At 36.3% G+C, this 14,679-nt stretch overlaps 1 protein-coding gene across 11 annotated transcripts in view; it reads left to right on the forward strand.

Moving 5' to 3' along the window:
• The window catches only part of CCDC73 (coiled-coil domain containing 73), a 147,856-nt gene that overhangs the window by 50,307 nt on the left and 82,870 nt on the right, over positions 1-14,679 (forward strand). For all 11 annotated transcript variants that reach the window (XM_039233392.1, XM_039233400.1, XM_039233391.1 and 8 more), the window contains one exon: positions 12,352-12,423. In XM_039233392.1, the coding sequence (XP_039089323.1) occupies positions 12,352-12,423 (72 nt within the window). The remainder of the gene's footprint in view (positions 1-12,351; positions 12,424-14,679) is intronic.

Below are 14,679 nucleotides of genomic sequence, written 5' to 3' on the forward strand. Positions count from 1 at the left end.
TCTCTTTTTTCTTTTTCTGCACTTTCATTTTTGGCCAATTCCTTTTTTGGATTGTCTGTTTTTATAAAATGTTATGTGGATTTATCATTAGGAGACAAGAAAGGAAAACACCTTACACGCTTTACTGTCTTGGCATAGACTGAGTGACAGATATACGTGACCAGTAGTTGACAGACTGTGAAATAAATGACCTGATTGATCACTGATCATGATCTGTTAGTTAGAAACAATTTGTGGATTGGAGAGTTAGTGACATTTGTGCAGTTACTCACAGTCTTGTACATGGTGACTGAAATTTGAACCATGTTGCTGGGGAACTGGTCGTATTTAACCAAACAGGTAACTGAAATTTGTATGTATTGGAATTGTGAGGGCTGCTTGTATATCATTAAGTGAAAAATGAAAGTTGCTTTTTAAAAATAAAAGTAAATATTTGTATAGTCACAGAAAGCAGTTCTGAAAGGATATGTATTAAACCATTAACTATGGTTATTTCAGAAGAGTAAAAGTTCTTTTTAGTGTTTTTGTACCCATTCTGTAATTTGAGGCTGTTTTATAATAAAAGATTTAATATCATAAGGGTACCTGGGTGTTTCAGTCGATTAAGCATCTGACTTCAGCTCAGGTCATGATCTTATGGTCCGTGAATTCAAATCCCATGTCGGGCACTGTGCTGACAGCTCAGAGCCTGGAGCCTGCTTCAGAGTCTGTGTCTTGCGGTCTCTACCCCTCCCCCATTCACACTCTGTCTCTCTGTCTCTCTCTCTCTCGAAAATAAATAAACATAAAAAATTTTTTTAATTACATAACGTATTTGGCATGCCACAAAATACTATGTGATCTGTTAACAGCAATATAAAAACCAGAGAATAAAAACCATGAAATCTAACATGGAATGCAGACTGCACAAAACAGCAGGGCTTTCTCCCTGCACAGCCAGCCAAGAGGCTTAGCAGCTAGAACTGCAGATGCAAAGGTGTATGTAGTTCTCATCCCATCTCTCCAGGGCAGGAGTCACTTTGGAGTGGTGCAAGTCCCTGCCTGGGCTGCTTTCAGGGTGTGGCAGGCCAGCAGCTGCTTTGGAGGAATGTCTGCTCAGTAGGGTGAGTTGGATTGGGTGAGTCCTCAGAGGAAGGGGGGGGGGCACTCTAGCAAGACAAGTGGAGAGTGGTAGTGCTGGTTTTCAGAAGTGACTGGCTGTCTTGGCTGAGGAAGAGAAAGGGAAATAGTGCCCACCAGCATTTTTGCGCTTGGAGAAGTCTCCTGAAGATCCCTGTCCCTCCAGTGCACATTCTGAGATGAGTAAATAAATCTTTTTCACTTATACCCTATGTGCTTTTTATGCTGCTTCTGTGCTGTGTTTTGGACAGGTTATTCATTATACTGGCTCTTTAAGAGTAGACACTCAGTTTCCTATTGCCCTCCGGCTTTCCTAGAGGTAAGCCTGCTGATTTTAAAGTACCCAGAGTTAAGTGCCACTGATTTTAAAAGCCTCTGTAATTAAGCCCCTGCCTGGTTTTCAAAGCCAGGTATTATGGGGACTCATCTTCCCAGTGCAGGTCCCCGGTGCCTGGGGTGCCTGGTATGAGGTCTGACTCTCCTGCTTCTTCACGTCTGTAGTGCCTCTTCCATTTGTGATTAGTCTAGCTGAGGATTTGTTCCCATCTTTATCTCTACCTCTTCTACTTTCTAATGTGGCCTTCTTTCTGTGATTAGCTGTGGAAGGTCTCTTCTGCCAGTCTTCAGGTTGTTTTCAGAGTTAGTTGGTCAAATGTAGTTGTTATCAGTGTGTGGCTTGGGACGAGGTAAGCTCAGTATCCTCCAACTTCACCATCTTCTGGATCTAACCCCTACTGTGGTGGTTTTATACTTGTTCACAAATTGTTTGATAATTTTCCTCTTAGGAAGTGGAGTTAATTTTTATTGTTTTGCTTGTAGACTAAGTTCTAATGACTAGATGATAAATAGGGCAAAATAAGTTTACCGTGCAGAAACCTGACAGATAACCACCTTAACTAAGTGATTAAAAATGTCTCCAGAAATAATTCATGTGGTGTCAATAATTTGTGTGAATATCAAATGTTCATAATATGATGAGAAGGAAACTTTACCTCTATAGTATTCTTCCCCCAAGTGTGTTCCAATAATGAGAAAATATCAGACAAACCCCATATGTGGGACATTCTACAAGGTATCTCTATAATACTTGTCAAAAGTATCAAGGTCTTTAAAAAAATAAAAAAGAGACTGAGAAACTATCATAGACAAGAAAAGCTTAATGACTAAATGCAACATGGTTTTCCAAATTGTTCTGGAACAGATATTGGTGGAAAAAATGAATAAACTCTGAATAAACTGTAGTGAAATCTGAATAAACTCTGTAGTCTGATGGTATTGTAATAATGTTATTTTCTTACCTTTACTTCTGTAAGATTTTAATGTTAAGGAAGCTGGGCAAAGGTTACATATGAACTCTACTAACTTTGCAAATCTTCTGTAAATCTAATTATTTCAAAGTAAAAAGTTTAAAAAATTAGGACTTTGAAACCGTGAAAGTCAAGAAATACCATAGTACAAATTAAGGGCTCTTTTTTTTTATTTTTAAGAGTTATTACGCATGTAAGACTATATTTGGTCATTTATTTAACATTTACTGTACATTTACTATACCAAATTTTAGAGATTATAATACCTTATAACATAACGTATATGCTATATAGAGAATATAGATAAGGACACCGCTAAATTAACTAGGTGGGTAATGAGGAAAGCTTCATGCAAGGAGTAACTTATGCAGAGATTATAAATGAGTAGGAATTTTGGGTCAGTCTTTCTAAGGGTTTATCAATTGTGTTAGAGGGAATTAAATTTTGGCATTGCTGATTCTTTCTATTGCATATTTGTTTTATGTTAATATTTGCTCTTTAATTTCTGTTTTTGTTTTAGAGAGAGCAAGTGGGGGAGAGAGGTGGGAGAGAGAGGAAGTGAATGAATGAATTGAATGAATGAATCTTAAGCAGGCCTCCCGTTCAGCATGGAGCCCAGCGTGGGGCTTGATCCTACCACCCTGGGATCACAACCTGAGCCGAAGTTAAGATTAAGAGTTGGATGCTCAACCTACTAAGCCATTCCAGTGCCTCTCATTTGCTGCTCTTTTTGTTTTGGGCTTTGGAGATGGATATTAAATTGATTATTTAAAGTTTCCCTCCCTCCCCCAATATGCATTTAAGGCTAAAAAGTTCTCTCTTGGCATATGGCTTTAGCTAAATCCCACAAATTTTTATGTATTTTATGTTATCATTCAGTTCAAATTATTTTCTAATTTTCATTGTAATTTCTTCTTTGACTCATGATTTACTTAGAAATATACTACTTCTTTTACAAATATTTTATTTTTTGTTAACTTTAAACTATTGGTTTCAAGCATAATTTTATATCAGATAGCACGTTCTTTATATAATTTCAGTCACTCAATATTTGTAGAGTTTTGCTTTCTGGCCAAGCATATAATGAATTTTGATAAATATGCCAGCATAAATGAACTTGAAAACAATACATATTTTTTCTTTCATGCAGTATTCTATGAATATTAAATTGGGCAACTTTTTCTATCTTGTTCAAATCTCATATCATTATTGAATGTTTTGTCTGTATTTTTCTTTTTCCTTTTCTGCCCATGTTTCAGTCTGGTTATTTTTTAAAAAATTTTTTTAGTGTTTTATTTACTTTTGAGAGATAGAGCATGAGTGTGGAGGGGCAGACACACACACACACACAGAATTTGAAGCAGATTCCAGGCTCTGAACTGTCAGCACAGAGCCTGATGCGGAGCTTCTAGAGGTGGAAGTGACTTGAGATAGCTTCTAGTGCTACCCAGAGCTTTTTTTTTTTTTTTTTTTTTTTCTTTTTTGAGCAATGTGTATTTTACTAAATGTATTGAGGGAAAGTTAGAGGTGGGCGTTCACACAGCACAGGATATACCATTTCACGCTGACACTTGCAATTAGCTGTCTCTTGCCAAGTGGGCAGGACTGTTAATTGTAGCACTATATCTCTATATCCCTTATTTCTTTTAGCAACATAAGCTTCCAGATTTTAGCTGAGAACATGGCAACCCAGCTAGAGATGACATATTTTAGCTTCCCTTCATCCAGGTGTGACCAAGTAACCAAGTCAGGCCCATCCTACCCAGAGCTTTTAAGAGACTAGTACTCCGATCTCTCTACTCCTTGCTAATGCTCTTCTATTAATATATATAATGAATGGGACGCCTGGGTGGCTTAGTCGGTTGAGCGTCCGGCTTTCGCTTAGGTCATGATCTCGCAGTTCGTGGGTTCGAGCCCCACGTCAGGCTCTGTGCTGACTGCCAGCTCAGAGCTTGGAGCCTGTTTCAGAGTCTGTGACTCCCTCTCTCTCTGACCCTCCCCTGCTCACTCTCTCTCTCTCCTCTCCTAGAAATAAATAAAAATATTTTAAAAAAGAATTAATTAAATACACACACATATATAATGAATTAACTGGAGTGAATAATGGAGTAAACATAAAATTGGGCCATACCATAAAGGGTTAGATAGTAAAGTTTATTTTGAGAATGCAGTGAGAGTGCATTGGATGTGGGGGCAGAAAGAGAGAGAGAATCCCAAGAAGGGACACAGGGCTCAAACTCACAAAACTGTGAGATATAAATAACTGTGAGACCTCAGCCAAAATCAAGAGTGGGATACTTTAACTGACTGAGCCACCCAGGCACCATAGTAAAATTTCTTTAAAGAAGCAAAAAACAGTAGACCATAAAATAAAGTCAAAGAAAGAGATTTTCTTACTCCACTGCACTGTACTTCAGTATCTAACTATGCTGTAATTAACAAAGTTGCTCATTTTTTTCCCATATAGACATAAATTGGTGGTGATATTTTTTAAAAGTTCAAAAGTTTTAAATTAATAATTTTTTTAAAGTTTATTTTTTTATTTTTGGGTTGGGAGGGCAGAGAGAGAGAGGGAGAGAGGAAATCCCAAGCAGGGTCTATGTGGGGCTCAGTCCCACAAACCATGAGATTATGACCTGCCTGAGCTGAAACCAGGAATCAGACACTTAACTGACTGAGCTACCCAGGTGCCCCTAAAATAATGATCTTTAAATAAATAATCTCAGTTAACAGATAAATTTGTATTGAATACATAATGTGTGGTTTTTTTAGAAGTTAGACAACAATTCTTGTGATTCCCTCATCAGATTACATAATAACTGATGGGTAGAGATGAATCTATAGCAGAGAGGTCACAAATTCAGTTTCCTTCAGGTAGTTGATATGTGATACCAATAGAGTAGGAATTGTGTTGAACTAGAGAGTCTCTGTCTTCAGTTTAACCTATATTTGCCATTCAGCTCCAAAAACGTGTTGCCATAGAAAAATGGGCTCTGTACTATCAGTTCTTCTAATTATTGAAGAGAAACTAGAAATCTAGACTTTAATATGAAATCTTTTAGATTCTAAAAATAGGAAGCAGGTTAAGCATTTTTAAATAAAATATATTTCTCTTTTTAATTTATTTTGAGAGAGAAAGAAGAGAGAGAGAGAGCAGGGGAGGAGCAGAGGGAGAGAGGGAGAGAGAGAATCCCAAGCATACTCTGCCTTATCATCGTGGAACCCAATGTGGGGCTCCAGCTTATGAACCATGAGATCATGACCTGAGCCGAAATCAAGAGCCAGATGCTTAGCCAACTGGGTCACCCAAACTCTCCAGAACAAAATATATTTCTCAGCCAAGTCATCTATACAATGAGGATAGACGATCTCTACCACAGAACTTTCACTTTTAAAATATGCATTCTACTCAGTCTTGCCCTAAGAGAATTTAAAATTTAATTATATATATATATAATGTATATATTAGAATTATGAAGAAAGTAGTTTGGGAGTTCAGAGAAAACACATTAAATAAATATCTGAAGAGAAGGAAATTTTAGAATTTTAAATTGGCAATAAATAAAAGGCAGTGGAAATTTGGGTATTCTAAAATTGCAATGATTTGCTAAGGAAATTATAAAGGAAAACTGGATATAATTAGTGGTATAGTATGTGGTAAATAACATTAAGCAGCATTTTAGTGCCCCATAAAGTTAGTTATGTTGTGAATAGAATCAAACCTCTTTGTAATTATAATGATTTGTAGAGTATATATCTCTATACCACATGGAAAACTGATAAAATGGGTATTATCTACAATACTGAAAGGTAACATTATTATAAACACTTATACTATTAGGATTCTAACTTAACTTCATGCTTAATATTAAAAATTATCTTTTTATTGGAACTTTTCATTTGTGTCTTTCATTATTTCTTCAAGCAGCTCTCAAAAGTTATTAATAAAAATTCTTACTGTCAATGAGGAAAATGTAGTAAATTTGGTAAGAAAATCCCATCTCTAACTTCAATAAAGTATCCAAGAATATAGAACCTTAAAAGTGTTTATTTTTTATTATCTGCCTTAGGACTACAAGGATTTAAGTGTTTTTATAAAAACAATAAAAGAGTAATTTGATGGTTTATTTACTCTTTATAACCTTTAGAAAGTGTCATGCTTTTTTTAAAGTGCTTGCTTCAGGCTGTAGTTTTACAAGATGTGCTGTGTATTGGTCAGGTCTCTTCAATTCTTGACCCTGAACAGATTTAGGGACATAGTACATACAGCAGGCACATGTCCAAGCAGCCAAAACTGTAACTGAATACTTTTATTCTCGTTCTCAGACTCATAATCCACCTCCTACGAAATTGCCCAATTCAGTTTCTCATGTTGTTTAATAAAATACTGATTACTCTTTGATTAGCTGAAGAGTATTCAAGATAAATATCAATAATAGGCATGGAATAGCGTAAAAGTTCATATTTTACAAAATCTCTTTCCTAATTAGAATTTACTATTTTCATATTATTCAACTTAGTTTATTACAAAAATCTCTGAAATAGAAAAATATTAATATGAGAATATTTGTAGCAATTCCTTAACTTTTTGTTTTTCCATTCAACATATATTTCTCGTTGTTTTGAAATGTTCTACCAAATTAAGTCATGTTTTACCAAATAAAATAGGTAATATGGAAGCACCTGGGTGGCTCAGTCAATTAAGTACCTGACTCTTGTATCAGCTCAGGTCGTGATCTCACAGTTTGTGAGTTTGAGCCCTGCTTTGGGCTCTGCACTGCTGGTGTGGAGCCTGCTTGGGGTTCTCTCTCTCCACCCCCCCCCGCCCCTTCCGTGCTTGCATGTGTGTTCTCTCTCTCAAAATGAATAAACTTAAAAACAGATAAAATATATAATACAATCTTGAATGTCTTTCTACCTTCTGTGGGATATGAAGATTAAATTCAGCTGTCCTACAGCATCCACAGTCTCTTAGAGGTACTAAAGGGATGTGTTTAAGAGACTTTGGAGACAGATGATCTAGGTTCAAGTTCTGACTCTGATGTTTACCTGCTGTGTGAATTTAGGCAAATTACTTATTCTCTTGCTAATCCAGTTTCCTCATCTATAAAAGGCGATAATAAGAGTACTTACCTCAAAAAATTGTTCCTAAGATTAAATTAAACAATATATAAAAAGTGCCTAGAACAATATCTAAATCACAGTAAGATGACAGAACCCATTCAGCCACTTAGAAGTGTGTAACCTGGCCCATGTGAAGAAATGTTTTCAATCTAGTACTTCGGGAAGATACATATGTAATAGGTACCCCACCTCCAAACAAATGTATATATACACTTATTTTCTTTTTCAGTATGTTTTGACCATAGATAACATCTTTTGCAGGAGTTTATATTTTCTTGTCACTTTGATTATTGCACAGCATACCCTGTTGGTGGACATTTCATTGCTTTTTCCATGTTGGAAGAACCATGATTGTGTCTTAGGGTTCACCTTTCACCAATGTGACTCAGGTAGATCCTGACTGGTCTTAACTACACATAAAGGTCCAGTGTATTCCCCTTGTCAATGACTGGTTTAGGAGTGGGCATGTGACCTGGTTATGGCAAAGAGATATTAGAAGATGTGTTGGGAAACTTCTGGGAAAAGTTTTGGTTTTGTTTTTTAATTTTTAATGCTTGTTTATTTTTGCAAGACAGAGCACTAGTGGGGGAGGAACAAATAGAGAGGGAGACGCAGAATCCAAAGCAGGCTCCAGGCTCTGAGCTGTCAGCACAGAGCCCAATGCAGGGTTGGAACTCATGAACCACGCATGAGATCACGACCTGAGCTGAAGTTGGATGCTTAACTAACTGAACCACCCAGGCACCTCTGTTATTCTTTTATCAAGAGATTACCCTCTCCTACTGCAGGTTAATATCCTTTCTGTCTGTAATGCTTTCAGTTAAAGCAGCCAAGGAGTGTAAAGCCTAAGGAAAATCACTTAGATAATGGGAAAATGAAAAGATGAGCAGAATAGTAGTCCTTAATGATATTATTGAGCCACTGAAAGTCAATTCTAGAAGCACTTTGCCTTTAGGGGTCATTGTCATATGAGGTAAGTCCCATAAGCCATTGTGAGTTGGGGTTCGTTGTTGCAGCTTGCTGCTGAAAGCATTTTAAATGTGACAACTTTCATGAAAGCCTATTATTGAATACCATAGCATGAGCAAGTGTGTTTGTGTAAAATAAAAGAACATGTAAGAGAGTCATAAGGAAAATATTTCATAAGAAAAACATGTATTTTATCTGTTAACATTCTCTTTGACTTCTCTGAAACATTTTGTTGTGAAAATTGTTCAACATACAGCAAAATTGAAAGAATTTGACGGTGAACACTCAAGCACCATTAACATATTATTGTACTTGCTTAGTCACCTATCTATCCATCAATTTATCCCACTTTCAACTTCATTTTTTGTGATTTCAGAGTAAATTACAGACATTGGTGTTCTTCCTCCTAAGTACTTCGGACTACATATCATTAAGTAGAGTTCAGTATTTGTTTACAGCTTTTTACCCTTAAATTTATATACAGTAGGGGCACCTGGGTGGTTCAGTTGGTTAGGCGTCTGACTTCGGCTCAGGTCATGTTCTCATGGTTTGTGGGTTCAGGCCCGTCGGGCTCTGTGCTGACAGGTCGCTCAGAGCCTGGAGCCTGTTTCAGATTCTGTGTCTCCCTCTCTCTCTGACCCTCCCCTGCTCACGCTGTCTCTCTCTCTCTCTCAGAAATTTAAAAAAAAATTATATACAATAAAATACAAATCTTAACTGTACATTTGGTGAGATGCATACATCTGTATAATATAAACCCTTATCAAGGTACAGAATGTTTCTACTCACTCAGAAATTTCCTTCATGCCCCTATCCAGGCCAGTTCTACCCCTAGTCTCTCCCCAAGAGGCAACGCTCTTTTGATTTTTTTCCACAATTAGTTTTTTTTCCTAATATTTCATATCAGTAGAATCCTACAGTATGTACTCTTAGGTAAAGCTTCTCATTCATCCATGTTGTTGTATCAGGATACAGATCCTGAACATGTTCGTTAAGTTGTACACCTATGTATTTCATTTTCTCTGGAGTGATTTTAAATTGTGTTGTTTTAAAGTTTGTTTTCTGCATTTTTATTGTTAGTGTATAGAAATATGATTGATACTTTAGGTGTTGATCTTGTATCCTGAGACCTTGTTGAATTCAGTTATTTGTGGGAAATTTTTTATGGATTCCTTGGTTTTCTTTGTATACAATCATGTCATTTACAAATAGAGACAATTTTACTTCTGTCTGTTTCCTTTCTTCTTCTTTTTTCTCTCCTCTCTTTTCTTTTTTTCTTTCCTTGACTGTCTATCCATCCATCCAGTCTTTTATCATTGAATATGACGTTCAGGGCAATTTTTTTATGAATGCTCTTTATCAAATTGAGGTAATTCCCTCTGTTCCTAACTGGTTGAGAGTTTTTATCATGCAAGAGTGTTGGGGTTCAGGGGCACCTGGGTGGCTTAGTCAGTTAAGCGTCCGACTTTCACTTAGGTCATGATCTCGCGGTTCGTGGGTTCGAGCCCCGCGTCAGGCTCTGGCTGACTGCCAGCTCAGAGCCTGGAGCCTGTTTCGGAGTCTGTGTCTCCCTCTCTCTCTGACCCTCCCCTGCTCATGCTGTCTCTCTCTCTCTCTCCTAGAAATAAATAAAAATATTTAAAAAAAAAAAAAAAAAGAGTGTTGGGGTTCATCAGTTGCCTTTTCTGTGTCAATTGATGTGGTCATGTGGTTTTTCTTCTTTAGCATATTGATATGGTGAGAAACATCATCGTACTGTTGATGTTGAATCAGCCTTGTATATTTGGAATAAATTCTACTTGGTTGTGGTATATAACATTTTATACATTGTTGGATTCTGTTTGCTAATATATTACTGAGGATTTTTTCGTCAAAACTTATTAGAGGTATTGGTTTTAGTTTTTTTGTACTGTCTTTGTCTAGTTTTGGTGTCATAGTCAAATGAGTTGGATGTGTTTCTTCCGCTTTTATTTTTCAGGAAGAGATTGTGTAAAAGTGGTGTCAATTATTTATGTTTTTGGTGGAATTCTCTAGTAATGAAACCATGTGGGCCTGGACATTTATTTTTGGGGATTTTTTAAACTAGTGGTTATAGGGCTATTTAGATTGTCTATATTGAGGTCTTGCAGAATTGATCCATTTCTGTAAGTTGTCAAATTTATGAGCATAAACTTGTTTGTAGCATTTCCTTATTGTTAATGCTGCTTTGTACCTTTGTACAAAGTTTCTTGTAGCTCTTAGAGCATATTTAAATTATTGATGTAAAGTCTTTGTCTTGCTCAGAGAATATTCTTTTTAACTTATTTGCTTGTGTGGGGAATCACACTTTCCTGTTTCTTTGCATCCCTCATATTTTTTGTTGAGAATGGGACATAGACATTTTGAATATGTGGCAGCTCTGAAAATCAGATATTTTTCCCTCCCCAGAGTTGCTGCTTATTGCCATTGTTTGTTTAGTGACTTTTCTGAAATAATTTTGTAAAGTCTGCTGTTTCTGTCATGTGTGGCCATTGAAGCCATGGTGCTCCTAACTTAATGATCAGCTAGTGCTTTGGCAGAGATTTCCTTAAATACCTGGGCCCCAAATTAAAAAACTCCCAGTTTTTACAGAAGGGCTTTCTCTGTGTGTTGAGGCGTACCTTCAGCTCTGCAGGCACTTTTCAAGTCTACCTGTTGAGTTTTGTAACAGAAGCTTCAGATTTCTCTAGTGATACGTTATGTTTATGGTATAGGCAAATTCAGGAGTATTACGTGATTTTAAACAAAATCAGAGGATTTTTCTAAATAACTACTTCCTTCTTGGCTTTGGGTCTTTAGTGCTGCTTTCCAGAGAAAGTCTGTCTTTGCAGCTCCCCCCACCTGATCTCCCTGTTCTTTTTATTTGATGCTTGTTCTTCAGATGGTGGCTGCAGGTGGGAGAGTAGGGGAATTCTCTGATTTTATTAAGCTTCAGTTCTTAGGTGTACCTGCAACTCAGGGTGAGGTCTTCACAAGGGTTCTGATCCCTTCTTTGTTTTCAGTGCTGGACCTACCATGTATTCCTACTCCTCCTCCAGTGACAGAGCTGTTTTCTTATTTTCCTAGCCTGTTTCCAGCTACAGTGGTTTTCCACAGGTACCTTCTTACTGTAGGTTTTATTGCCCCTTCTTCTGTAGATTAGGTTTTTTTTTTCCTTATGGGAGATGAGGAAGACCAGGCTGTCTAGGTAGAGTTTTCAGCGGTGGCTTTTAGTCCTCTTTACCAGCTGTGGAGGGTTTCCACTAGTGTTCTTAGATACAGTTTTTCTTGTCTTTTCCCTTGCAGATTAAGATTCTTGCTCCGTAGGGGAAATAGGGAAGATGGGTTTTGACTACTCTACTCTTCCCAGCCAGTACCACAGGGGAGAGCTTCTCAGGTTCTTGGATTCTTCCCATCCTTCCCTGTAACCAGCTGGTGAGCTTCCTGGAACAAAAACCTGATAAAAGATATAAAACCTTCTTATTACTGGGGCCCCTGGGAATTCACCTTCTTAAACTAGTACACATTCTGCCTTTAGCAGTTTTTCAGGAACTTTTAGCTGAATTTTCTTCTCACTACTCAGTGGTTTACGTCTCAGGTAAGCAAATGTTATAGTTCTGTTCTCCCTGAAGGAGAGAGTTATCCAGAGCTTGGATTAATTGAATGATCTGGAACCTCAGTTCTCTAATAGGTTTGTCTATTTAATTTGCAATTTGTTCAGACATGGGAGGATATTGTAAGTGTGGGAGGATACTCTTTTTTATCTCTCTGGAAAGAGCTGAAATGAAAAGTTTTAAAGTCCTAATTTTCCTATCATTTTTCTCTTTTGATTTAGGAAGCAGAAACTCAATATGAAGAGCAGATTGGTAAAATTATTGTAGAGACACAAGAACTTAAATGGCAAAAAGTAAGTATTTTTAATTTTTATTTCAGATTAGTGTTGTTAGCATCTATTTAAATGTATTCTAATCCTTAATAGCAAAACTAATTTTTGAATTTCCTAAACATATTTGGGGGATTGTGCATCATTTTAAACAAAGTCTCAAGAGGGGTGCCTGGGTGGCTCAGTTGGTTAAGTGTTCGACTCTTGATCTTGCCTCGGGTCATGATCTCAGAGTTTGTGGGATTGAGCCCCACATTGGTGGGATTCTCTCTCTCTCCTTTTCACACAAAATAAATACATAAGCTTAAAAAAAAAGTCTCAAGAATTCTCATTAAAATTGTTTTAATAATATTTGGGCCTCAATAACACTGAGAATAAAATTTATTTTTCAGGCTTTCAGATAATAATGCTAAAAACTACTATGGTCTATTTAATAACATGTGTTATAGAGGAATCAAAATAATTCTTAAGAAGTAAAACCTCAGAATAGTACTTTATTTTCACAGGCTGTTGTTACATACCGTATCTAAAAATTAAAAAACAGTAACAGATCTAACTTTCTCTAGCCTTATATATATAGAAGCAGTTTTGATAGTGCTTCTCATGCCTTTCCACCAAAGTAATCTTAACAGCTAAAGATTGAAATCTTAATTTTGATGGCCCCCTCTTTTCACCATTTGACAATATTGAAACAGAAATTTGGAGGTAACATATCAGAATCAGAATTCAAGTGACAGAGGATAGTTCAAATTGGGAATGATGGGAATTTGAAACCAAACAGGCCCACAAGGTGTGTAGAATTTGGGAGTAAAACTAGAGTCGGATTTTATGAGGCATAGAACTGAAACAGACCTGTCTGTGGAGAGAACAAAACAGATAAACACCAAGTGCAAACTGTAACTCCGTGCCGATTTCAAAATGTAAACTCATCTTGCTTTTGGTTAGAGACAGTCAACAATATAAAGTTATCCAAGTCTTTAAGTTAATCAGTAGATTTAATACAGTCCAATTTAAATGTCCAAGAGTGTGTTTGTGGTATTTAAGCTAATTCTAAGGTTTATGTGGAAATAAACATATTGGAGTGTCTGGAAGATTTTTGAAAAAGAACAGAATGAAGTAGCTACACTAGATTCTTAAATATAAACGATAATAATTAAAGGAGCTTGGTGCTACTTTAATTGTCTACATGGATAAGTATTCTTTGGCCACTTTGTGTACTTGGATAGGTATTCCTCAGAACATAATAGAGTCCCAAAATAGAGCCAGATCATAAGATAAATTAGTGACAGATAAAAGTGGCATTGCAAATTATTGGAGGGAAATTTCTAGGAATTGTCCATATTATCCAGGTTATCCAATTTGTTGGTATACAGTTGTTCCTAGAACTCTCATATACCTTACTAGTTCTGCAAATCAGTAGTGACGCTCCCACTTTCGTTTCTGATTTTAGTAATTTGAGTCTTTTCTTTTCTTAGTCAATCTAGCTAAAGGCTTGTCAGTTTGATCTTTTCAAAGAACAAATTTTGGTTTTATTGATTTTCCCTATTTTTCTATCCTTTTTTCCATTTATATCTGCTCTGATGTTTATTATTTTTTATTCTGTTACCTTTGAGTTTAATTTGTTCTTTTCCATGTAGTTCCTTAAGGTGTAAAGTTAGATTGTTGATTTGAGATCTTTCTTGTTTTTTAATGTAAACATATATAACTATAAATTTCCCTGGAAGCACTGATTTTGCTGCATCCCATAACTTTTGGTATGTTGCATTTTGTTTTCATTTATCTATAAGTATTCTCTAATTTCCTTTGTGATTTTCTTCTTTAATCCATTGGTTAAGAGTTTGTTGTTTAACTTCCACAAATTATAAATCTTCCAAGTTTCCTTTTTCTATTGATTTCTTCATTCCACTGTGGTCAGAGAAGACTCTTTGCATGATATATATCTTTTCAAATGTGTTGAGACTTAATTTGTGGCCTACCATATGATCAGTCTTGGAAAATGTCCCATGTGCCCTTAAGAAGAATATGTATTCTGTTGTTTTGGGGTAGGGTGTTTTTTATATTTGTTAGATCTCGTTGGTTTACTGTGTTAAGTCCTCTATTCCTTTACTTCTGTCTGGTTGTTCTATCCATTATTGAGAATGTGTTATTGACGTCTCCAACTATTATTGTAGAGTTATCTGTCTCTCCATTCAATTCTGTCCATTTTTGTCTATATAGTTTTATAGGTTTGTCATTAGGTGTTTGTAATTGTTACATTTTCTTGTTGTATTGAACCTTTTA

Source organism: Hyaena hyaena, unplaced genomic scaffold (assembly GCF_003009895.1).
Source record: "Hyaena hyaena isolate Hyena2069 unplaced genomic scaffold, ASM300989v1 scaffold_74, whole genome shotgun sequence".
Taxonomy (NCBI): Eukaryota; Metazoa; Chordata; class Mammalia; order Carnivora; family Hyaenidae; genus Hyaena; species Hyaena hyaena.